The sequence below is a fragment of the Salvelinus alpinus genome, chromosome 1 (genome assembly GCF_045679555.1).
Source record: "Salvelinus alpinus chromosome 1, SLU_Salpinus.1, whole genome shotgun sequence".
NCBI lineage: Eukaryota > Metazoa > Chordata > Actinopteri > Salmoniformes > Salmonidae > Salvelinus > Salvelinus alpinus.
Genome location: NC_092086.1, coordinates 10,905,068 through 10,930,376, shown reverse-complemented (window position 1 = coordinate 10,930,376; position 25,309 = coordinate 10,905,068). Strand labels below are relative to the sequence as shown.

At 44.5% G+C, this 25,309-nt stretch overlaps 2 protein-coding genes across 5 annotated transcripts in view; both read right to left on the bottom strand.

Annotated features, from left to right (window-relative positions):
• The window catches only part of LOC139583688 (NLR family CARD domain-containing protein 3-like), a 672,088-nt gene that overhangs the window by 533,930 nt on the left and 112,849 nt on the right, over nt 1-25,309 (bottom strand). The window lies entirely within an intron of this gene.
• On the bottom strand, nt 664-24,923 carry LOC139539868 (NLR family CARD domain-containing protein 3-like). Its single transcript, XM_071343220.1, has 9 exons — nt 24,851-24,923; nt 20,557-20,579; nt 17,232-19,063; nt 16,894-17,067; nt 9,998-10,171; nt 9,196-9,369; nt 3,254-3,427; nt 2,789-2,835; nt 664-2,331 (listed from the first exon to the last, which is right to left on the bottom strand). Exons 1-9 carry the CDS (start codon nt 24,921-24,923, stop codon nt 1,811-1,813), a joined length of 3,192 nt encoding a protein of 1,063 aa, XP_071199321.1. The 3' UTR covers nt 664-1,810.

Genomic DNA, 25,309 nt, shown 5'->3' with positions numbered 1-25,309 from the left:
AGAGGGCAGAGAGAACAGAGCAGAGAACAGAGAGAAGAGAGAGAGAAGAGAGAGGGCAGAGAGAGAAGAGAGCAGAGAGGGAGAGCAGAGAGAGAGCAGAGAGAGAGCAGAGAGAGAGAGATAGAGCAGAGAGGGAGAGAGCAGAGAGAGGGCAGAGAGAGAGCAGAGAGAGCAGAGAGAGAGCAGAGAGTGAGCAGAGAGTGAGAGATAGAGCAGAGAGGGCAGAGAGCAGAGAGAGGGCAGAGAAAGCAGAGAGAGAGCAGAGAGAGAGAGCAGAGATAGACAGCAGAGAGAGCAGAGATAGAGAGAGTAGAGTGAGAGAGAACAGAGAGCAGAGAGTGCTGAGAGAGAAGAGAGAGCAGAGAGCAGAGAAAAAGAGAGAACAGCAAAGAGTGAGAGAGGGCAGAGAGAACAGAGCAGAGAACAGAGAGAAGAGAGAGAGAAGAGAGAGGGCAGAGAGAGAAGAGAGCAGAGAGGGAGAGCAGAGAGCAGAGACAGCAGAGAGAGCAGAGAGAGAGAGAACAGAGAGGGCAGAGAGAGAGAGCAGAGAGAGAACAGCTGAGAGAGCAGGGAGAGCAAGAGAGAGCAGAGAGCAGAGAGAACAGCAGAGCAGAGAGGAGAGAGAGAACTCTGTTGCTATAGTGACCCTGCATCACAACACTCTGTTGTACAATTTGTTTAATTCTATTTCACATATTTAATTGTTTTGTATTTCATTTCATATTAGTTTCATGTTTCAACCAGTCGCAGGTTAACGTCAACCTGACAGAGGAAACGTAACATCAATAACCAAACTGTTTTCACAATTAACATGCTTTTCTTGTTTCAAGTATGTTTTATTATGAAAAGTACAATATATCCTTGTATACTTGTACAACTATGGAGCGTATGTCCATATATAATTATACAATTTGTTATTCAACATAAAAGACAACAAATGATCACATTGGTATTTTAACAGTGTTATTGTAAGAGGTCCTCACAATTATAGGAAGACGCGCATGTGTGTGTCCAGCGTGTGTGTGTCCAGTGTGTGTTTGTGTGTGTGTGTGTGTGGTTGTCCAGTGTGTGTGTGTGTGGTTGTCCAGTGTGTGTGTGTGTGTGTGTGTGTTTGTCCAGTGTGTGTGTGTGTGTGTGTGTTTGTCCAGCGTGTGTGAGTCCAGTGTGTGTTTGTGTGTGTGTGTGTGGTTGTCCAGTGTGTGTGTGTGTGTGTGTCCAGTGTGAGTGTGTGTGTGTCCAGTGTGAGTGCGTGTGTGTGTCCAGTGTGATTGTGTGTGTGTGTGTCCAGTGTGAGTGTGTGTGTGTGTCCAGTGTGAGTGTGTGTGTCCAGTGTGAGCGTGTGTGTGTGTCCAGTGTGAGCGTGTGTGTCCAGTGAGTGTGTGTGTGTCTGTCCAGTGTGAGTGTGTGTGTCCAGTGAGTATGTGTGTCTGTCCAGTGAGTGTGTGTGTGTCCAGTATGTGTGTGTCTGTCCAGTGTGTGTGTGTGTGTGTCCAGTGTGTGTGTCCAGTGTGTGTGTGTGTCTGTCCAGTCTGTGTGTGTGTGTCTGTCCAGTGTGTGTGTGTGTGTCCAGTGTGTGTGTGTCTGTCCAGTGTGTGTGTGTGTGTGTCCAGTGTGTGTGTGTCTGTCCAGTGTGTGTGTGTCTGTCCAGTGTGTGTGTGTGTGTGTCCAGTGAGTGTGTCCAGTGTGTGTGTGTGTCTGTCCAGTCTGTGTGTGTGTGTGTCCAGTGTGTGTGTGTCTGTCCAGTGTGTGTGTGTCTGTCCAGTGTGTGTGTGTGTGTGTCCAGTGTGTGTGTGTGTGTCAGGTTATTATTTCAGGGACACTGAGGAGTCACATCATAAACCCCAAACCCTGGATAGAGGGGCTCAGTGAATGTGGAGGTGAATGTGATCAGGTGGGTCAGTGTGTCAGAGGAGGCTCTATAGAAGGACAGAGTGCCGGCTGGCCAGTCCAGATACACTCCTACTCTGTGGGAGCTGGAGGGGAGGACGTCTATGGTAGTGAGATTATTATTGTGACAGGCAGTGTAACTGTTGTCAGAGCAGAACAGACTCCAGGACTTGTCATTGTATCCAAGACAACAGTCATTAACCCCTCCTCTCCTGCTGATTCCTTTATATGTCACTCCTATAACAGCCCTCCCACTCCACTCTACCTCCCAGTAACAGCGCCCAGTCAGACCCTCTCTACACAGCACCTGTCTACAGACCTCAAATCTCTCTGGGTGATCAGGATACGGCTGCTTCTCTCTCCTCCATGTCACCTTTCTGTTCTCCTCAGACAGAGAGAGGAGTCTGTTTACTGTGTTTAGGTCCAGTGTGAGATCACAGACATCTGATGGATGAAACCAGACACAATATTAGAAATCATCATCATTCACATTAGAATGTTAACTCACTTTTCACTAATTCATTTAATGTAGATGTTTCTAGGTATCAAAAGGAGAAGTTAAGGTAACTTGAGACTTGTTGAATGATCATATGTTATACTGTATCGTAAAATAATACACACTTATTCCCATTAATTACACACACACACACACACACACACACACACACACACACACACACACACACACACACACACACACACATACACACACACACACACACACACACACACATTGTCAAAACAACTCTTTGTAAACGTTGGTGTCCCTGATTTCTGCTTCTGTAGAACTACAGCTGATATTTAATATGACCAAGTCAGTAATGATGGTGGTCTTTGACTTTGACTTAACTTGAATTAAGACTTATTCTTAGTCATATTCTTCACAGCAGTCAACACTCACATTTTCTAAGCCCAGGTTTCATTGTGTTCTCTCCACCATGTTCCACACTGTAGTGGTAAGCAGAAGAACAGAGAGTCATTGAGGGATACACCTGAACTCTCTCACTTACTCACACACACACACACACATACACACTGGACAGACTGGACACATGCACGGACACACACTCACGCACACACACACACACACACACACACACACACACACTGGACAAACGCGCAAGAACACACACACTGGACACACACACACACAGGACACACACACACTCACACACATTGATACACACACACACACACACAAACACACATACACTGACACACATACACTGACACACATACACTAAAACACACACACACACACAGTCAGCATATAACTTTGTCCAAGTGTTGGTCAGAATGTTTGTCTTAACTAGCCTGATAAGTCAAACATGTCTGATATGAACATGGACATAAACCCTCTACATACTTGAGTTTCTCCAGTCTGCAGTGTGGATCCTCCAGTCTAGCAGAGAGCAGTCTGACTCCTGAGTCTCCTGGGTGATTGTAGCTCAGGTCCAGCTCTCTCAGGTGTGAGGGGTTTGACCTCAGAGCTGAGACCAGAGAAGCACAGCCTTCCTCTGTGACTAGACAGCCTGACAGCCTGCAAAGAGTCAAATCATATTAAAATCACACTGATATTCTTTGGTGGTGAAAATAGTGGCAGTATATTTTTCTCCATATTCATGTCACACCCTGATCTGTTTCACCCGTCTTGTGATTGTCTCCACCCCCTCCAGGTGTCGCTTATTTCCCTGGTGTATATATCCCTGTGTTTCCCTGGTGTATATATCCCTGTGTTTCCCTGGTGTATATATCCCTGTGTTTCCCTGGTGTATATATCTCCCTGTGTTTCCCTGGTGTATATATCCCTGTGTTTCCCTGGTGTATATCCCTGTGTTTCCCTGGTGTATATCCCTGTGTTTCCCTGGTGTATATCCCTGTGTTTCCCTGGTGTATATATCCCTGTGTTTCCCTGGTGTATATCTCCCTGTGTTTCCCTGGTGTATATCCCTGTGTTTCCCTGGTGTATATATCCCTGTGTTTCCCTGGTGTGTATATCCCTGTGTTTCCCTGGTGTATATATCCCTGTGTTTCCCTGGTGTATATCCCTGTGTTTCCCTGGTGTATATCCCTGTGTTTCCCTGGTGTATATCCCTGTGTTTCCCTGGTGTATATATCTCCCTGTGTTTCCCTGGTGTATATATCCCTGTGTTTCCCTGGTGTATATCCCTGTGTTTCCCTGGTGTATATATCCCTGTTTCCCTGGTGTATATATCCCTGTGTTTCCCTGGTGTGTATATCCCTGTGTTTCCCTGGTGTATATATCCCTGTGTTTCCCTGGTGTATATATCCCTGTGTTTCCCTGGTGTATATATCCCTGTGTTTCCCTGGTGTATATATCCCTGTGTTTCCCTGGTGTATATCCCTGTGTTTCCCTGGTGTATATATCCCTGTGTTTCCCTGGTGTATATCCCTGTGTTTCCCTGGTGTATATATCCCTGTGTTTCCCTGGTGTATATCCCTGTGTTTCCCTGGTGCATATATCCCTGTGTTTCCCTGGTGTATATATCCCTGTGTTTCCCTGGTGTATATATCCCAGTGTTTCCCTGGTGTATATATCCCTGTGTTTCCCTGGTGTATATATCCCTGTGTTTCCCTGGTGTATATCCCTGTGTTTCCCTGGTGTATATCCCTGTGTTTCCCTGGTGTATATATCCCTGTGTTTACCTGGTGTATATATCCCAGTGTTTCCCTGGTGTATATATCCCTGTGTTTCCCTGGTGTATATATCCCTGTGTTTCCCTGGTGTATATCCCTGTGTTTCCCTGGTGTATATATCCCTGTGTTTCCCTGGTGTATATATCCCTGTGTTTCCCTGATGTATTTATCCCTGTGTTTCCCTGGTGTATATATCCCTGTGTTTCCCTGGTGTATATATCCCTGTGTTTCCCTGGTGTATATATCCCTGTGTTTCCCTGGTGTATATCCCTGTGTTTCCCTGGTGTATATATCCCTGTGTTTCCCTGGTGTATATCCCTGTGTTTCCCTGGTGTATATATCCCTGTGTTTCCCTGGTGTATATCCCTGTGTTTCCCTGGTGCATATATCCCTGTGTTTCCCTGGTGTATATATCCCTGTGTTTCCCTGGTGTATATATCCCAGTGTTTCCCTGGTGTATATATCCCTGTGTTTCCCTGGTGTATATATCCCTGTGTTTCCCTGGTGTATATCCCTGTGTTTCCCTGGTGTATATCCCTGTGTTTCCCTGGTGTATATATCCCTGTGTTTACCTGGTGTATATATCCCAGTGTTTCCCTGGTGTATATATCCCTGTGTTTCCCTGGTGTATATATCCCTGTGTTTCCCTGGTGTATATATCCCTGTGTTTCCCTGGTGTATATCCCTGTGTTTCCCTGGTGTATATATCCCTGTGTTTCCCTGGTGTATATATCCCTGTGTTTCCCTGGTGTATTTATCCCTGTGTTTCCCTGGTGTATATATCCCTGTGTTTCCCTGGTGTATATATCCCTGTGTTTCCCTGGTGTATATATCCCTGTGTTTCCCTGGTGTATATCCCTGTGTTTCCCTGGTGTATATATCCCTGTGTTTACCTGGTGTATATATCCCAGTGTTTCCCTGGTGTATATATCCCTGTGTTTCCCTGGTGTATATATCCCTGTGTTTCCCTGGTGTATATCCCTGTGTTTCCCTGGTGTATATATCCCTGTGTTTCCCTGGTGTATATATCCCTGTGTTTCCCTGATGTATTTATCCCTGTGTTTCCCTGGTGTATATATCCCTGTGTTTCCCTGGTGTATATATCCCTGTGTTTCCCTGATGTATTTATCCCTGTGTTTCCCTGGTGTATATATCCCTGTGTTTCCCTGGTGTATATATCTCCCTGTGTTTCCCTGGTGTATATATCCCTGTGTTTCCCTGGTGTATATATCTCCCTGTGTTTCCCTGGTGTATTTATCCCTGTGTTTCCTGTTTCTCTGTACCAGTTCGTCTTGTATGTTTATCAAGTCAACCAGCGTTTTTTCCTACTCCTGCTTCTATTCTTTTTTGATAGTCCTCCCGGTTTTTGTCCCTTGTCTGTTTTCTGGACTCTGTACCTGTCCTGACCTCTAGCCTGCCTGACCATTCTGCCTGTCCTGACCTCTAGCCTGCCTGACCATTCTGCCTGTCCTGACCTCTAGTCTGCCTGACCATTCTGCCTGTCCTGACCATTCTGCCTGTCCTGACCTCTAGTCTGCCTGACCATTCTGCCTGTCCTGACCATTCTGCCTGTCCTGACCTCTAGCCTGTCCTGACCATTCTGCCTGTCCTGACCTCTAGTCTGCCTGACCATTCTGCCTGTCCTGACCATTCTGCCTGTCCTGACCTCTAGCCTGCCTGACCATTCTGCCTGTCCTGACCTCTAGCCTGCCTGACCATTCTGCCTGTCCTGACCTCTAGCCTGCCTGACCATTCTGCCTGTCCTGACCTCTAGCCTGCCTGCCTGCCTGTCCTGACCTCTAGCCTGCCTGACCATTCTGCCTGTCCTGACCATTCTGCCTGTCCTGACCTCTAGCCTGCCTGACCATTCTGCCTGTCCTGACCTCTAGTCTGCCTGACCATTCTGCCTGTCCTGACCTCTAGCCTGCCTGACCATTCTGCCTGTCCTGACCTCTAGTCTGCCTGACCATTCTGCCTGTCCTGACCTCTAGCCTGCCTGACCATTCTGCCTGTCCTGACCTCTAGCCTGTCCTGACCATTCTGCCTGTCCTGACCTCGAGTCTGCCTGACCATTCTGCCTGTCCTGACCTCTAGCCTGCCTGACCATTCTGCCTGTCCTGACCTCTAGCCTGCCTGAACATTCTGCCTGTCCTGACCCCTAGCCTGCCTGACCATTCTGCCTGTCCTGACCTCTATCCTGCCTGACCATTCTGCCTGTCCTGACCATTCTGCCTGTCCTGACCATTCTGCCTGTCCTGACCTCTAGCCTGCCTGACCATTCTGCCTGTCCTGACCTCTAGCCTGCCTGACCATTCTGCCTGTCCTGACCATTCTGCCTGTCCTGACCTCTAGTCTGCCTGACCATTCTGCCTGTCCTGACCATTCTGCCTGTCCTGACCTCTAGCCTGCCTGACCATTCTGCCTGTCCTGACCTCAAGCCTGCCTGACCATTCTGCCTGTCCTGACCTCTAGCCTGCCTGACCATTCTGCCTGTCCTGACCATTCTGCCTGTCCTGACCATTCTGCCTGTCCTGACCTCGAGTCTGCCTGTCCATTCTGCCTGTCCTGACCTCTAGCCTGCCTGACCATTCTGCCTGTCCTGACCTCTAGCCTGCCTGACCATTCAGCCTGTCCTGACCTCTAGCCTGCCTGACCATTCTGCCTGTCCTGACCTCTAGCCTGCCTGACCATTCAGCCTGTCCTGACCTCTAGCCTGCCTGACCATTCTGCCTGTCCTGACCTCTAGCCTGCCTGACCATTCTGCCTGTCCTGACCTCTAGCCTGCCTGACCATTCTGCCTGTCCTGACCATTCTGCCTGTCCTGACCTCTAGCCTGCCTGACCATTCTGCCTGTCCTGACCTCTAGCCTGCCTGACCATTCTGCCTGTCCTGACCATTCTGCCTGTCCTGACCTCTAGTCTGCCTGACCATTCTGCCTGTCCTGACCATTCTGCCTGTCCTGACCTCTAGCCTGCCTGACCATTCTGCCTGTCCTGACCTCTAGCCTGCCTGACCATTCTGCCTGTCCTGACCTCTAGCCTGCCTGACCATTCTGCCTGTCCTGACCTCTAGCCTGCCTGACCATTCTGCCTGTCCTGACCATTCTGCCTGTCCTGACCTCTAGCCTGTCCTGACCATTCTGCCTGTCCTGACCTCGAGTCTGCCTGACCATTCTGCCTGTCCTGACCTCTAGCCTGCCTGACCATTCTGCCTGTCCTGACCTCTAGCCTGCCTGACCATTCTGCCTGTCCTGACCTCTAGCCTGCCTGACCATTCTGCCTGTCCTGACCTCTAGCCTGCCTGACCATTCTGCCTGTCCTGACCATTCTGCCTGTCCTGACCTCTAGCCTGCCTGACCATTCTGCCTGCCCTGACCTCTAGTCTGCCTGACCATTCTGCCTGTCCTGACCTCTAGCCTGCCTGACCATTCTGCCTGTCCTGACCTCTAGTCTGCCTGACCATTCTGCCTGTCCTGACCTCTAGCCTGCCTGACCATTCTGCCTGTCCTGACCTCTAGCCTGCCTGAACATTCTGCCTGTCCTGACCCCTAGCCTGCCTGACCATTCTGCCTGTCCTGACCTCTATCCTGCCTGACCATTCTGCCTGTCCTGACCATTCTGCCTGTCTTGACCTCTAGCCTGCCTGACCATTCTGCCTGTCCTGACCTCTAGCCTGCCTGACCATTCTGCCTGTCCTGACCATTCTGCCTGTCTTGACCTCTAGCCTGCCTGACCATTCTGCCTGTCCTGACCTCTAGCCTGCCTGACCATTCAGCCTGTCCTGACCTCTAGCCTGCCTGACCATTCTGCCTGTCCTGACCTCTAGCCTGCCTGACCATTCTGCCTGTCCTGACCTCTAGCCTGCCTGACCATTCTGCCTGTCCTGACCTCTAGCCTGCCTGACCATTCTGCCTGTCCTGACCTCTCTGCCTGTCCTGACCATTCTGCCTGTCCTGACCTCTAGTCTGCCTGACCATTCTGCCTGTCCTGACCATTCTGCCTGTCCTGACCTCTAGCCTGCCTGACCATTCTGCCTGTCCTGACCTCTAGCCTGCCTGACCATTCTGCCTGTCCTGACCTCTAGCCTGCCTGACCATTCTGCCTGTCCTGACCTCTAGCCTGCCTGACCAGTCTGCCTGTCCTGACCTCTAGCCTGCCTGACCATTCTGCCTGTCCTGACCTCTAGTCTGCCTGCCAAACTGTACCTCCTGGACTCTGATCTGGTTATGACCTTTTGCCTGTCCACGACCATTCTCTTGCCTACCCCTTTTAGTATATTAATAAATATCAAAGACTCTGACCATCTGCCTCCCGTGTCATCTGGGTCTCGCCTTGTGCCTTAAACCACACTGCTATTCTTTGAGGGTATCACCTTTTATTTGAGGGTATTTTAATACATGTCTGTTTCACCATTTAGAAAAATAAAACATGCTAACCTCTCACCTTTAACCTCAAATAAAAGGTGACATTCTGTACTGTCACCTAATATGAAACATTCTATCTCAAATCCAAAATGCTGGAGCATAGCACCAAATGTAAAACTGTAATCTTCACTGTCCAAACACATATGTTGTGGACTATGTGTGTCTGGTAAACACATGTGGATCTGGTGAACAGTTATCACTTGTTGACCAACTACAGGAATACTGACCTCAGAGTCTCCAGTTTACAGTGGGGATTCCCCAGTCCAGCAGAGAGCAGCTTCACTCCTGAATCCTTCAGGTCATTGTTACTCAGATCCAGCTCTCTCAGGTGTGAGGGGTTTGACTCCAGAGCTGAGACCAGAGAAGCACAGCCTTCCTCTGTGACTCCACAGTCTGACAGCCTGCAAAGAGATCATCATGATTTCACAAACACACTGTTAATTTAACACGAGTAGTGTAGAAGGACAATGGCAGATGCATTTGGTTTATTCTCTCAAACAACATATAGATTCATCTTCCGTCTCCAAGAATTGTATGGTCATTTTGGTATACTAATGTGAAAACCAATGTACTGATTCAATGTGTTATTCAATATAATGATCAATGAACCCTTTTGTAAGTGTGATTGATATGTGATAATGAACATAGAATATCCAGTTCATTAACTGTAACAACCCCAGCTTCCTGTGGTGAAACGACTGCTGTGCAAGGTATTGGGCAACAGCTTTTGTCCTGTGTGTGTGTGTGTGTGTGTGTGTTTGTGAGTCCAGCGTGTGTGTGTGTCTATTTTGTGTGTGTGTCTATTGTGTGTGTCCATTCTGTGTTTGAGAGGACACACACACATACACTGGACACACACACACACACACACACACACACACACACACACACACACACACACACACACACACACACACACACACACACACACATATAACTTTGTCCAAGTGGTGGTCAGAATGTTTGTCTTAACCAGCCTGATAAGTCAAACATGTCTGATATGAACATTGACATAAACCCTCTACATACTTGAGTTTCTCCAGTCTGCAGTGTGGATCCTCCAGTCCAGCAGAGAGCAGTCTGACTCCTGAGTCTCCTGGGTGATTGTAGCTCAGGTCCAGCTCTCTCAGGTGTGAGGGGTTTGACCTCAGAGCTGAGACCAGAGAAGCACAGCCTTCCTCTGTGACTAGACAGCCTGACAGCCTGCAAAGAGTCAAATCATATTAAAATCACACTGATATTCTTTGGTGGTGAAAATAGTGGCAGTATATTTTTTTTAACATATTCAGATATATCAGTGTCTTGAAACCTGTCTTATCTATTCATAAATGAATGTATCATTATTAGAAATGACAAATTATCAAAGTATTGCCTGCAGATAGAAACATGTATAGTACAAATATTTGAGTAGACTGACCAGACCAGTTTAAAAAGCAGTATCAGTCAAAAGACAGACAGTGAGGTATCAGATTTAGATTGTATTGAGTATACAGTCCACACCATATCTATTTGACAGTGAAGAAAACATTTTAAATGTTGCTCTATACTCCAACATTTTGGATTTCAGATCAAATGTTTCATATGAGGTGACAGTATATAATGTCACCTTTTATTTGAGGGTATTTTAATACATATCTGTTTCACCATTTAGAAATGAAAGCACTTTATGTATCTAGTCCCCCCATACTTTGATAATTTGAAGTCGTAAATATTCTGATCAATTTACTTATAGTGTATTAAAGTAGTCAAAAGTGTAGTATTTGGTTCCAAACTCATTGGTTGCATTTGCAGTTTGTTTTGGTTGTGTTTTGGGTTGTGTTTTGCCCAATAGTAACTGAACTGTGGATGATGACTGGAGTAATTTTCCGTCTAAGGGAGTAGATAACACGTTTCTAAACAATACTAAATTAATCCTGATTATGCCTTGATTAATACAAATCATAAATAAATAATGAATAATAACACTAAGAGTTGGTTTGAACAGATCTGAATCAGGAAACTAAGAGTTGGTTTGAACAGATCTGAATCAGGAAACTAAGAGTTGGTTTAAACAGATCTGAATCAGGAAACTAAGAGTTGGTTTAAACAGATCTGAATCAGGAAACTAAGAGTTGGTTTAAACAGATCTGAATCAGGACACTAAGAGTTGGTTTAAACAGATCTGAATCAGGAAACTAAGAGTTGGTTTAAACAGATCTGAATCAGGAAACTAAGAGTTAGTTTAATCAGATCTGAATCTGATTAAAGATAGAACTGCCAAATGGGGTGGAGTTGCAATCTACTGTAGAGACAGCCTGCAGAGTTCTGTCCTACTATCCAGGTCTGTACCCAAACAATTCGAGCTTCTACTTTTAAAAATCCACCTTTCCAGAAACAAGTCTCTCACCGTCGCCGCTTGCTATAGACCACCCTCTGCCCCCAGCTGTTCCCTGGACACCATATGTGAACTGATTGGCCCCCATCTATCTTCAGGGCTCGTGCTGCTAGGTGACCTAAACTGGGACATGCTTAACCCCCCCGGCCATCCTACAATCTAAGTTTGATGCCCTCAATCTCCCACAAATTATCAATGAAATCACCAGGTACAACCCCAAATCCGTAAACACGGGCACCCTCTTAGATATCATCCTAACCAACTTGCCCTCCAAATACTCCTCTGCTGTTTTCAACCAAGATCTCAGCGATCACTGCCTCATTGCCTGCGTCCGTAACGGGTCTGCGGTCAAACGACCACCTCTCATCACTATCAAACGCTCCCTAAAACTCTTCAGCGAGCAGGCCTTCCTAATCGACCTGGCCCGGGTATCCTGGAAGGATATTGACCTCATCCCGTCAGTAGAGGATGCCTGGTCATTCTTTAAAAGTGCCTTCCTCACCATCTTAAATAAGCATGCCCCATTCAAAAAAAATTGAACCAGGAACAGATATAGCCCTTGGTTCACTCCAGACCTGACTGCCCTTAACCAGCACAAAAACATCCTGTGGCATTCTGCATTAGCATCGAATAGCCCCCGTGATATGCAACTTTTCAGGGAAGTCAGGAACAAATATACAGAGGCAGTTAGGAAAGCTAAGGCTAGCTTTTTCAAGCAGAAATTTGCATCCTGTAGCACAAACTCAAAAAAGTTCTGGGACACTGTAAAGTCCATGGAGAATAAGAGCACCTCCTCCCAGCTGCCCACTGCACTGAGGCTAGGAAACACTGTCACCACGATAAATCCACTATAATTGAGAATTTCAACAATCATTTTTCTACGGCTGGCCATGCTTTCCACCTGGCTAACCCTACCCCGGTCAACAGCCCTGCACTCCCCACAGCAACTCGCCCAAGCCTCCCCTATTTCTCCTTCACCCAAATCCAGATAGCTGATGTTCTTAAAGAACTGCAAAACCTGGACCCCTACAAATCAGCTGGGCTAGACAATCTGGACCCTCTCTTTCTAAAATGATCTGCTGAAATTGTTGCAACCACAATTACTAGCCTGTTCAACCTCTCTTTCGTATCGTCTGAGATTCCCAAAGATTGGAAAGCTGCCGCAGTCATCCCCGTCTTCAACGGGGGGGACACTCTAGACCCAAATTGCTACAGACCTATTACTATCCTGCCCTGCCTTTCTAAGGTCTTCGCCAAGTTAATAAACAGATTACCGACCACTTCGAATTTCACCGTACCTTTTCCGCTATGCAATCTGGTTTCAGAGCTGGTCATGGGGGCACCTCAGCCACGCTCAAGGTCCTAAACGATATCATAACCGCCATCGATAAGAGACATTACTGTGCAGCCGTATTCATCGACCTGGCCAAGGCTTTCGACTCTGTCAATCACCACATTCTTATTGGCAGACTCAACAGCCTTGGTTTCTCAAATGATTGCCTCGCTTGGTTCACCAACTACATCTCTGATAGAGTTCAGTGTGTCAAATCGGAGTGCCTGTTGTCTGGACCTCTTGCAGTCTCTATGGGGGTGCCACAGGGTTCAATTCTCGGGCCGACTCTCTTCTCTGTATACATCAATGATGTCGCTCTTGCTGCTGGTGATTCTCTGATCCACCTCTACGCAGACGACACCATTCTGTAAACTTCTGGCCAACTGATCACTGCCCACACCCGCCCGACCGTCCAGCATCACTACTCTGGACGGCTCTGATTTAGAATATGTGGACAACTACAAATACCTAGGTTTTTGGTTAGACTGTAAACTCTCCTTCCAGACTCACATTAAGCATCTCCAATCCAAAATTAAATCTAGAATCGGCTTCCTATTTCGCAACAAAGCATCCTTCACTCATGCAGCCAAACATACCCTCGTAAAACTGACCATCCTACCGATCCTCGACTTCAGCAATGTCATCTATAAAATAGCCTCCAACACTCTACTCAACAAATTGGATGCAGTTTATCACAGTGCCATCCGTTTTGTCACCAAAGCCCCATATATTACCCACCACTGCGACCTGTACGCTCTCGTTGGCTGGCCATCGCTTCATACTCGTCGCCAAACCATCTGGCTCCAGGTCATCTACAAGTCTCTGCTAGGTAAAGCCCCGCCTTATCTCAGCTCACTGGTCACCATAGCAGCACCCACTCGTAGCACGCGCTCCAGCAGGTATTTTTCACTGGTCACCCCCAAAGCCAATTCCTCATTTGGCCGCCTCTCCTTCCAGTTCTCTGCTGCCAATGACTGGAACCAACTGCAAAAATCTCTGAAGCTGGAGACTCTTATCTCCCTCACTAGCTTTAAGCACCAGCTGTCAGAGCAGCTCACAGATCACTGCACCTGTATATAGCTAATCTGTAAATAGCCCATCTATATACCTCATCCTCATACTGTATTTATTTATTTATCTTGCTCCTTTGCACCCCAGTATCTCTACTTGCACATTCATCTTCTGTACATCTACCATTCCAGTGTTTAATTGCTATAATGTAATTACTTCACCACCATGGCCTATTTATTGCCTTAACTCCCTTATCTTACCTCATTTGCACATTTGTTTTCTTTTGTTCTACTGTATTATTGACTATGTTTTGTTTATTCCATGTGTAACTCTGTGTTGTTGTATGTGTCGAATTGCTATGCTTTATCTTGGCCAGGTCACAGTTGCAAATGAGAATTTGTTCTCAACTAGCTTACCTGGTTAAATAAAGGTGAAATAAAAATAATTAAAAATAATATGAGTGAGAAAGTTAGACGCTACAACAAAACATGCTAACCTCTCACCATTACCAATAACAGAGGCTACAACAAAACATGCTAACCTCTCACCATTACCAATAACAGAGGCTACAACAAAACATGCTAACCTCTCACCATTACCAATAACAGAGGCTACAACAAAACATGCTAACCTCTCACCATTACCAATAACAGAGGCTACAACAAAACATGCTAACCTCTCACCATTACCAATAACAGAGGCTACAACAAAACATGCTAACCTCTCACCATTACCAATAACAGAGGCTACAACAAAACATGCTAACCTCTCACCATTACCAATAACAGAGACTACAACAAAACATGCTAACCTCTCACCATTACCAATAACAGAGACTACAACAAAACATGCTAACCTCTCACCATTACCAATAACAGAGGCTACAACAGAACATGCTAACCTCTCACCATTACCAATAACAGAGGCTACAACAAAACATGCTAACCTCTCACCATTACCAATAACAGAGGCTACAACAGAACATGCTAACCTCTCACCATTACCAATAACAGAGGCTACAACAAAACATGCTAACATCTCACCATTACCAATAACAGAGGCTACAACAGAACATGCTAACCTCTCACCATTACCAATAACAGAGGCTACAACAAAACATGCTAACATCTCACCATTACCAATAACAGAGGCTACAACAAAACATGCTAACCTCTCACCATTACCAATAACAGAGGCTACAACAAAACATGCTAACATCTCACCATTACCAATAACAGAGGCTACAACAAAACATGCTAACCTCTCACCATTACCAATAACAGAGACTACAACAAAACATGCTAACCTCTCACCATTACCAATATATGTGAATATGTCCAAATAATGAAGACTTCTTCAAATGGTAGACTACGGTGCCTTGCAAAGGTATTCATCCCCCTTGGTGTTGTTCCTATTTTGTTTCATTACAACATGTCATTTAAATAGATTATATTTGGATTTCATGTAATGGACAAACACAAAATAGTCCAAATTGGTCAAGAGAAATAAAAAAAATAAAAAAATTGATTAAAAACAGAAAAGTGGTGCGTGCATATGTATTCACCCCCTTTGCTATGAAGCCCCTAAATAAGATCTGGTGCAACCAATTACCTTCAGAAGTCACATATTTAGTTAAATAAAGTCCACCTGTGTGCAATCTAAGTGTCACATGATCTGTCACATGATCTCAGTATATATACACCTGTTCTGCAAGGACCCAGAGTCTACAACACCACTAAGCAAGGGGCACCACCAAGCAAGCGGCACCATGAAGACCAAGGAGCTCTCCAAACAGGTCAGGGACAAAGTTGTGGAGAAGTACAGATCAGGGTTGGGTTATAAAAAAATATCTGAAACTTTGAACATCCCACGGAGCACCATTAAATCCATTATTAAAAAATGGAAAGATAATGGCACCACAACAAACCTGCCAAGAGAAGGCTGCCCACCAAAACTCACAGACCAGGCAAGGAGGGCATTAATCAGAGAGGCAACAAAGAGACCAAAGATAACCCTGAAGGAGCTGCAAAGCTCCACAGCAGAGATTGGAGTATCTGTCCATAGGACCACTTTAAGCCGTACACTCCACAGAGCTGGGCTTTACGGAAGCGTGGCCATAAAGAAATACATTGCTTAAAAAAAAATAATAAGCAAACACTTTTGGCGTATGCCAAAAGGCATGTGGGAGACTCCCCAAACATATGGAAGAAGGTACTCTGGTCAGATGAGACTAAAATTGAGCTTTATGGCCATCAAGGGAAACGCTATGTCTGGCACAGACCCAACACCTCTCATCACCCCGAGAACACCATCCCCACAGTGAAGCATGGTGGTGGCAGCATCATGCTGTGGGGATGTTTTTCATCGGCAGGAACTGGGAAACTGGTCAGAATTGAAGGAATGATGGATGGCGCTAAATACAGGGAAATTCTTGAGGGAAACCTGTTTCAGCCTTCCAGAGATTTGAGACTGCTAAAGCAACACTCGAGTGGTTTAAGGGGAAAAATGTAAATGTCTTGGAATGGTCAAGTCAAAGCATAGACCTCAATCCAATTGAGAATCTGTGGAATGACTTTCAGATTGCGGTACACCAGCGGAGCCCATCCAACTTGAAGGAGCTGGAGCAGTTTTGCCTTGAAAAATGGTCAAACATCCCAGTGGCTAAATGTGCCAAGCTTATAGAGACAAACCCCAAAAGACTTGCAGCTGTAATTGCTACAAAAGGTGGTTCTACAAAGTATTGACTTTGGGGGGTGAATAGTTATGCACAAGTTCTCTGTTCTTATTATTTATCGGTTGTTTAACAAGAAAACATATTTAGCATCTTCAAAGTGGTAGGAATGTTGTGTACATCAACTGATACAAACCCCCAAAACATCTATTTTAATTACAGGTTGTAAGGCAATTTTGGGGGGGACAAATGCCAAGGGGGGTGAATACTTTTGCAAGCCACTGTACATACATAAAGTGCTTTCATTTCTAAAAGGAAAAACATATATGAATCCTCTCAAATAAAAGGTGACATTCTGTACTGTCACCTAATACGAAACATTCTACCTAAAATACAAAATGCTGGAGCATAGCACCAAATGTAAAACTGTAAGCTTCACTGTCCAAACACATATGGTGTGGACTATGTGTGTCTGGTAAACACATGTGGATCTGGTGAACAGTTATCACTTGTTGACCAACTACAGGAATACTGACCTCAGAGTCTCCAGTTTACAGTGGGGATTCCCCAGTCCAGCAGAGAGCAGCTTCACTCCTGAATCCTTCAGGTCATTGTTACTCAGGTCCAGCTCTCTCAGGTGTGAGGGGTTTGACTCCAGAGCTGAGACCAGAGAAGCACAGCCTTCCTCTGTGACTCCACAGCCTGACAGCCTGCAAAGAGATCATCATGACTTCACAAACACACTGTTGATTTAACGAGTATTGTAGAAGGACAATGGTAGATGCATTTGGTTTAATATTATAATACATATTATTCTCTAAACTGAATATTTCTTCCTGATGATTAGTTCTTAAATGTCATTTTATTTACTCACAGAACAGCTCTGGAGGCTTTGACCACTGGCAGCAGCCTCAGAAGACCTTCCTCTGATCTGGAGTATTTCTTCAGGTCAAACACATCCAGCTCCTTTTCTGAAGTCAGCAACACAAAGACCAGAGCTGACCACTGTGCAGGTGACAGTTTGGGTTTTGAGAGACTTCCTGAGCTCAGGTAGCTTTGGATCTCCTCCACTAGAGAATGGTCATTCAGTTCATTCAGACAGTGGAACAGATTGATGCTCCTCTCTGGAGAGAGATTCTCCCCGATCTTCTTCTTGATGTACTTGACTGTTTCTTCATGGCTCTGTGAGCTGCTTCTTGTCTTTGTCAGTAGACCTCGTAAGTGCTTCTGATTGGACTCCAGTGAGAGGCCCAGAAGGAAGCGGAGGAAAAGGTCCAGGTTTCCCGTCTCACTTTGTAAGGCTTTATCCACAGCACTCTTATAGAAAGTAATTGCAGACTTGTCGTTTGTTTGCAGTTTGTCCATTAGATTCTCATTGTTGTTGATGAATGAGAGGAACACATATACAGCAGCCAGAAACTCCTGAATGCTCAGATGAACAAAGCAGTACACCTTGTCCTGGTACAGCCCACATTCCTCTTTAAAGAGCTGTGTGCACAATCCTGAGTACACTGAGGCTTCATTGACATCAACGCCAGCCTCTTTCAGGTCTTCTTCATAGAAAATCAGATTGCCATTCACAAGCTGTTGAAAAGCCAGTTTTTCCAGTGACAGAATGCTCTCTTTATTCCAGTGTGGACCTGTCTCTTCTTTCCCAAGATACTTTTCATTCTTCTGTTTGGTATGAAACTCCACAAGGTGTGTGTACATCCCAGTCAGAGTCTTGGGCATCTCTTCTCTCTTCTGTTTCAGCATGTGTTCAAGGACTGTTGCAGAAATCCAACAGAAGACTGGAATGTGGCACATGATGTGGAGGCTCCTTGATGTCTTTATGTGTGAGATGATTCTGCTGGCCAGGTCCTCATCACTGAATCTCTTCCTAAAGTACTCCTCCTTCTGTGGGTCATTGAACCCTCGTACCTCTGTCACCTGGTCAACACACTCTGAAGGGATCTTATTGGCTGCTGCAGGACGGGTAGTTATCCAGAGGAGAGCAGAGGGAAGCAGATTTCCCTTGATGAGATTTGTCAGCAGAACATCCACTGAGGTTGATTTTGTGACGTCCCAACAGATCTTGTTCTTCTGGAAGTCTAGGGGCAGTCGGCACTCATCCAGACCATCAAAGATAACCAGAACTTTGTACTTGTCGTAGTTGGAGATTCTTGATTGTTTGGTTTCCATTGAGAAGTGATTGAGAAGTTCAATGAAAGTGTGTTTGTCCTCTTTCATCAAATTCAGCTCCCGGAAAGGGAATGAAAATACAAATTGGACATCCTGATTTGCTTTTCCTTCAGCCCAGTCCAGAATGAACTTCTGCACAGAGACTGTTTTTCCAATGCCAGCGACTCCCTTTGTCAGCACAGTTCTGATACGTTTGTCTTGTCCAGTTAAGGGTGTGAAGATGTCGTTACATTTGACTGCAGTCTCTGGTCTTGCTTGTTTCCTGGTTGTTGTCTCAATCTGTCTCAGCTCATGTTCATTATTGACCTCTCCTGTTCCACCCTCTGTGATGTAGAGCTCTGTGTAGATCTTATTGAGAAGTGCTGGGTTTCCTTGTTTAGCGATCCCCTCAAATACACATTGAAACTTCTTCTTTAGATTAGATTTGAGTTCACGTTGGCAAATCACAGCAAGCTCATCTGAATGTAGAAATAACACAGAGGATATTAATATTACGTCTGTTTTAATGCCTACAGTATTGTAGGACTGTTATAAAGTTTTAAATTATAATAATTGATTCTCTTAACTGACTGTATAAATGTGTAAATGTTTTTGTTAAGTTCATGTTTTAAGTATCCCTATATTTCTGTTATTACGGGGCTATCACTCAGTCAAGAGTGCGCATGCGCAGGAAGTCTGGTGGTTGTTGGACCTAGCCTTGGAGTGTAATGGCTACCTTGTAGTGTGTTCATATAGTAGAGTAAACTTTGTTAAACTGGAACCTTGTCGTTGTGTCATTTCGAGTTAACATTGGTAGCAGAGGATGGCTTCTAACTACAACGTGCCACCTCGCTTCGACGAGAAGAGGTCGTACGAAAGTTGGAAAAATTAACTGGGAATCTGGACGGGAAAAAGCAAGCACTTGCGGTGGTATTATCGCTCGAGGGAAGAGCGAGAGATACAGCACTGGAAATATCCGTTGAGGATTTGAACAAGGATGACGGTATGGGAACTTTGATCACAGCACTGGATTCTGTATTTCTTAAAGAAGAGAAAGACCGTGCCTACGAGGCATATTCAAACTTTGACAGTGTTACGAGAGATATTTCGGTTGCAATGGCGGACTACATCATTGATTTCGAACAGAGGTACAATAGAATGAATAGGATGCGCAAGTACGACATGGTTCTCCCAGATGCAGTGTTAGCGTTCAAGTTACTAGGTACTGCTTGTCTAGATGGTAGGGAGAAACAGTTGGCTTTGACTGCTTGTACTGTGCTGACTTTTGCATCTATGAAGTCGGCACTAAAAATAATATTTGGTGGGAAGACGTCTGTCGCGCCAATAACAGATGGAATGCAAGTGAGTGACGCAGCATATTACACCGAGCAGCACAGAAAAGGCGCCAACAAGTCACGTTCTCAAGACAACCAGAAGAGGGCGCCATTTCCCGGCACAAATCCACTGGACACATATGGAAGGAGATAGAAATGTGCAATTTGTCAAAGCACTTACCATTGGGTTAAAGACTGTCCTCATAAAAATGAACAAGTTAAACTAACAGAGGAAAATGTAAACACAGAGATAGAGCAGTTACATTACACTGTTTTCAAATGAATCTGATACTGAGATTTTTTATAGTTGAATCCTTAGGATCTGCTGTGATTGATACTGCATGTACACGGACAGTGTGTGGTGCAAAATGGCTTGATAGCTATGTCAGTGAACTAAATATGAAAGAAGTACAAAATATGATTGACACACCAAGCAAAAGAGCTTTCAAATTTGAAGATGGGAGAATTGTCCATTCTACCAAGAGAGTTAAGATACCAGCAAAAATTGGTCAGACTAAGTGTCACATTGAAACAGAGGTGGTCCCTACAGATATCCCCTTACTATTAAGCAAAGCTTCCCTCAAGAAGGCAGAGGCTGTACTAGACATAAAAATGACAAGGCAGTGATGTTTAAACAACCAGTGATTCTTGAACTTACTACCTCAGGCCACTATTGTGTAAACATTTTAGACAAAGACATCTCACAGAGTCCATGTGAAAATGAGATTCTGACAGACACAAAGAACATGGAGATTCTGACAGTCACAAAGAACATGAGCACTAAAGAAAAACACAAAGTATTGCAAAAGCTTTACAAACAGTTTGGACATGATACAGTTGACAGACTTCAGAAGTTACTCAGCAGTTCAGGGAATAATGATGATGAGAAGTACGAAACTGGAAACAAAGTGTACTACAAACGAGTTGACTGTCAAGAGTGGAAAGGACCGGGAGTAGTCATTGGTCAAGATGGTGTGGTGATATTTGTGAGGCACGAAGGCATGATTGTCAGGGTGCATCACTCAAGATTGCGGAAAGTAAATGATCAACAAGATAGAGGGGCTGTAGCTGAGAATCAGTCTCCCAATGAAAATGACAAAAAGGACACAGTAACAGACACAAACCTACCAGATGTCACATCCAATGATATGGACACTGAAACTGACACAGGAAATGGAGCAGAGACCTTTAACCATGCCACAGGTAATACTATTGAGGGTTCAAATGAGGAAAACATTCAACAACAGCCATATGTGTTAAGAGAACATGGTTGTTCCAATCTGAAAACAGGACAAACTGTTAAATACATGGACAGAGAAAGTGGTATTCCACACACAGCAACCGTCATTGGACAAGCAGGAAAAGACAAAGGAAAACACCAGAACTGGTCCAACTTGCAGTACTCTGAACCAGCTACACTTCCTGGTACAACAGGGTCAGCTGACCTGTCACTTGTAGATAATATCAGAATTGAATCAATGGAAAATCGAGAAAAACAGAATGACATTCAAAATGATGATGTACTTGAAACAAAGGACGTGTCATTTGACTCAGCTAAGCTAGATGAGCTTAGTAATTGGAGGAAAAATTGAGTGTTTGAGGAAGTCAAAGACATTGGCCAAAAGTGCGTCTCAACACGGTGGGTGTGTACCCTTAAAGAATCCTTAACTGGAATAGTGCCCAAAGCACATCTAGTGGCTAGAGGTTTAGAGGAGCTGGCTGCTAAACAACTCCCAAAAGACTCATCTAGTGGCTAGAGGTTTAGAGGAGCTGGCTGCTAAACAACTCCCAAAAGACTCATCTAGTGGCTAGAGGTTTAGAGGAGCTGGCTACTAAACAACTCCCAAACGACTCATCTAGTGGCTAGAGGTTTAGAGGAGCTGGCTACTAAACAACTCCCAAACGACTCACCGACATGCGCCTCAGAGTCACTCAGATTGCTGCTGACAGTGATCTGCCAGAAACAATGAAAACTTAATTCCATAGACATCAAATCTGGATTTTTGCAGGGAACAGAGCTGTCAAGGGACATTCACATCCGACCTCCGCCCGAAGCTAAAAGTGAAGGAACACTGTGGAAACTAAAAAAGTGTGTGTATGGACTGGCAGATGCATCACTCTACTGGTACAACAAAGTCAAGGCAACAATGCTGAATACAGGTGGAAAAATGTCACAAGTGGATCCTGCAGTCTTCCATTGGCTTGATCAAGACTGCAATGTGACTGGAGTACTTGCCTGTCATGTTGATGACTTTATCTGGGGTGGCTCACAGACCTTTGCTTCAACTGTGATTCCACACCTCAAAGCTGTTTTCTAGGTTGGCCGTGAGGAGCATGATCATACATTTTTGTTATGTTGGCATAGAGTTTATTACAGTTGATGGAAAAATACTGATGCAACAGGAGAGCTATATCAAGAATCTTCAACCCATCCACATGGATTCTCCAAGAGCCGTACAAAGGAATTCCCCTCTATGTGGAATTGAAGCTGGTCATTTGAGGTCAAAGATATGACACATTTTATGGACTGCGAGACAGAGTAGACCTGGTTTGATGGTTGCAACTTGGCATCTAACACAAAACACGCCACTGTACAAACCATTCATGAGGCAAACAAAGTTGTTCGTAAACTGAAATCACAACAAGTGACTTTAAAGTTTCAGCATGGTGGAAAAGATGACTCTTTGAAACTAGTTGTCTTCAGTGATGCTTCGCTAGGTTATCACTGGTGGGACAAAATGGCACTTCCTACCTGTAGTTTGTGTCACTGACAACTACTCATTAGTTGATGCTGTGAAGTCAACCAAGTCTGTCACAGAGAAAAGACTTTGAGATTAGCAGCATCAAGGAACTTATTCAAGCACAGAGAATCCAGCGGATTCTGTGGTCGACCACAAAGGAGCAGCTTGCTGACTGTCTGACTAAAAAGGGAGCATCCGGTCTTGTGCTCCTACAGGCTCTCAGTAATGGAAGGAAAATAGTAGCTTGAGTTTACAAATAACTGTCACACAACCCATTTGTAATGAGGAACTTGAATAATACTTGGACATTTAATTATGTTGTTGATGTTTTTTTTGTCTTTAAAGAAAAGGGGGAGATTGTTAAGTTCATGTTTTAAGTATCCCTATATTTCTGTTATTACGGGGCTATCACTCAGTCAAGAGTGCGCATGCGCAGGAAGTCTGGTGGTTGTTGGACCTAGCCTTGGAGTGTAATGGCTACCTTGTAGTGTGTTCATATAGTAGAGTAAACTTTGTTAAACTGGAACCTTGTCGTTGTGTCATTTCGAGTTAACAGTTTTCATAATGCATTACAGACTGGTGTGACTGATTATATTATTATTGGTATTATTGATGGTATTATTATTGTTGTCTCTCTCTCTAAATGAATCACCACAACACATCCCGGCTGCTACTTGATGAGGTCACTAGGTGTTGTGTTAAGGCTAGAGGTCGACCGATTAATCGGAATGGCCGATTAATTAGGGCCGATTTCAAGTTTTCATAACAATCGGAAATCGGTATTTTTATACCGATTTTGCAGATGTTTTTCTATTATTTTTTTACACCTTTATTTAACAAGTCAGTTAAGAACACATTCTTATTTTCAATGACGGCCTAGAAACGGTGGGTTAACTGCCTCGTTCAGGGGCAGAATGACAGATTTTCACCTTGTCAGCTCGGGGGATACAATATTGCAACCTTCAGGTTAACTAGTCCAATGCAATAACGACCTGCCTGCCTCTCGTTGCACTCCACAAGGAGACTGCCTGTTACGCGAATGCAGTAAGCCAAGGTAAGTTGCTAGCTAGCATTAAACTTATCTTATAAAAAACAATCAATCAATCATAACCACTAGTTAACTACACATGGTTGATGATATTACTAGATATTATCTAGCGTGTCCTGCGTTGCATATAATCTGACTGAGCATACAAGTATCTATGTATCTGACTTAGCGGTGGTAGGCAGAAGCAGGCGCGTAAACATTCATTCAAACAGCACTTTCGTGCGTTTTGCCAGCAACTCTTCGTTGTGCGTCAAGCATTGCGCTGTTTATGACTTCAAGCCTATCAACTCCCGAGATGAGGCTGGTGTAACCGAAGTGAAATGGCTGGCTAGTTAACGCGCGCTAATAGCGTTTCAAACATCACTCGCTCTGAGCCTTGGAGTGGTTGTTCCCCTTGCTCTGCATGGGTAACGCTGCTTCGAGGGTGGCTGTTATCGTTGTGTTCCTGGTTCAAGCCCAGGGAGGAGCGAGGAGAGGGACGGAAGCTATACTGCTACACTGGCAATACTAAAGTGCCTATAAGAACATCCAACAGTAAAAGGTTAATGAAATACAAATGGTATAGAGGGAAATAGTCCTATAATTCCTATAATAACTACAACCTAAAACTTCTTACCTGGGAATATTGAAGACTCATGTTAAAAGGAACCACCAGCTCTCATATGTTCTCATGTTCTGAGCAAGGAACTTAAACGTTAGCTTTCTTACATGGCACATATTGCACTTTTACTTTCTTCTCCAACACTTTGTTTTTGCATTATTTCAACCAAATTGAACATGTTTCATTATTTATTTGAGGCTAAATTGATTTTATTGATGTATTATATTAAGTTAAAATAAGTGTTCATTCAGTATTGTTGTAATTGTCATTATTACAAGTAAATGTAAAAAAAATTGTATCGGCTTTTTTGGTCGTCCAATAATCGGTATCGGTATCTGCGTTGAAAAATCATAATCGGTCGACCTCTAGTTAAGGCTGCTACAATATCATTGAGTTACACAGCTACTTTAGCTGTACTTTAGATACAGCTTTTAAATGTTATAAAACACCGTTCAACATGAGGCAGACAGATCTTACATTTCTCCAGTGTGTCAGCAAGCTCCTTCTGGTTCATTTTCCTCAGGACGTGCAGTGTGATCTTCAGAGCCCCCTCTCTGGCAATGCTCTCCTGCTTCTATTCTTCAGCATCCACCACTTCCTGCTTCTGACTCTCAAAGCCTTCTGGGAGTTCTGGACTAAGAATCCTCTTGAACATCTTCAGCTCGTTCTTCACAAATGTCATAATTTTCTCTTCAAGCAACTGAAATAAATAATGTAAATAAGTTAAGCAAGAGAAGAAATGCTTTCTCATCAACACATTAATGAATGATCGACAGATCAACTTTACTTGAGGTAAACAAAAACAACTGTACATAACAGGACCACATACACTGAATATGGAGGCCAGGTCTGTTTGATGACTCTGGGAAGACTGACCACTGAGAATCTCTGACTCTGATCTCTCCTGTTGGTTTCTGTGGACAAAACATGAGATTACATCTCCTCATCCAGGGAGTACACACACACACATACACACACACACAGGGAGGGGATGTTGTGTTTGTTTAATATTGTTTTAGGACTATGAAAATGGACAAAAGGATTAGCTTATGGATTATGAAAACAACA

Excerpts from the sequence above, each read along its gene's own strand:
- LOC139539868 (XM_071343220.1), bottom strand. The coding sequence starts at position 24,923 with ATGACATTTGTGAAGAACGAGCTGAAGATGTTCAAGAGGATTCTTAGT. Across the intron at positions 17,068-17,231 it reads AAAGCCTCCAGAGCTGTTCT|GCTGTCAGGCTGTGGAGTCA; the intron begins GTGAGTAAATAA and ends ATCTCTTTGCAG. Across the intron at positions 2,332-2,788 it reads GAAACCTGGGCTTAGAAAAT|ATGTCTGTGATCTCACACTG; the intron begins GTGAGTGTTGAC and ends TTCATCCATCAG.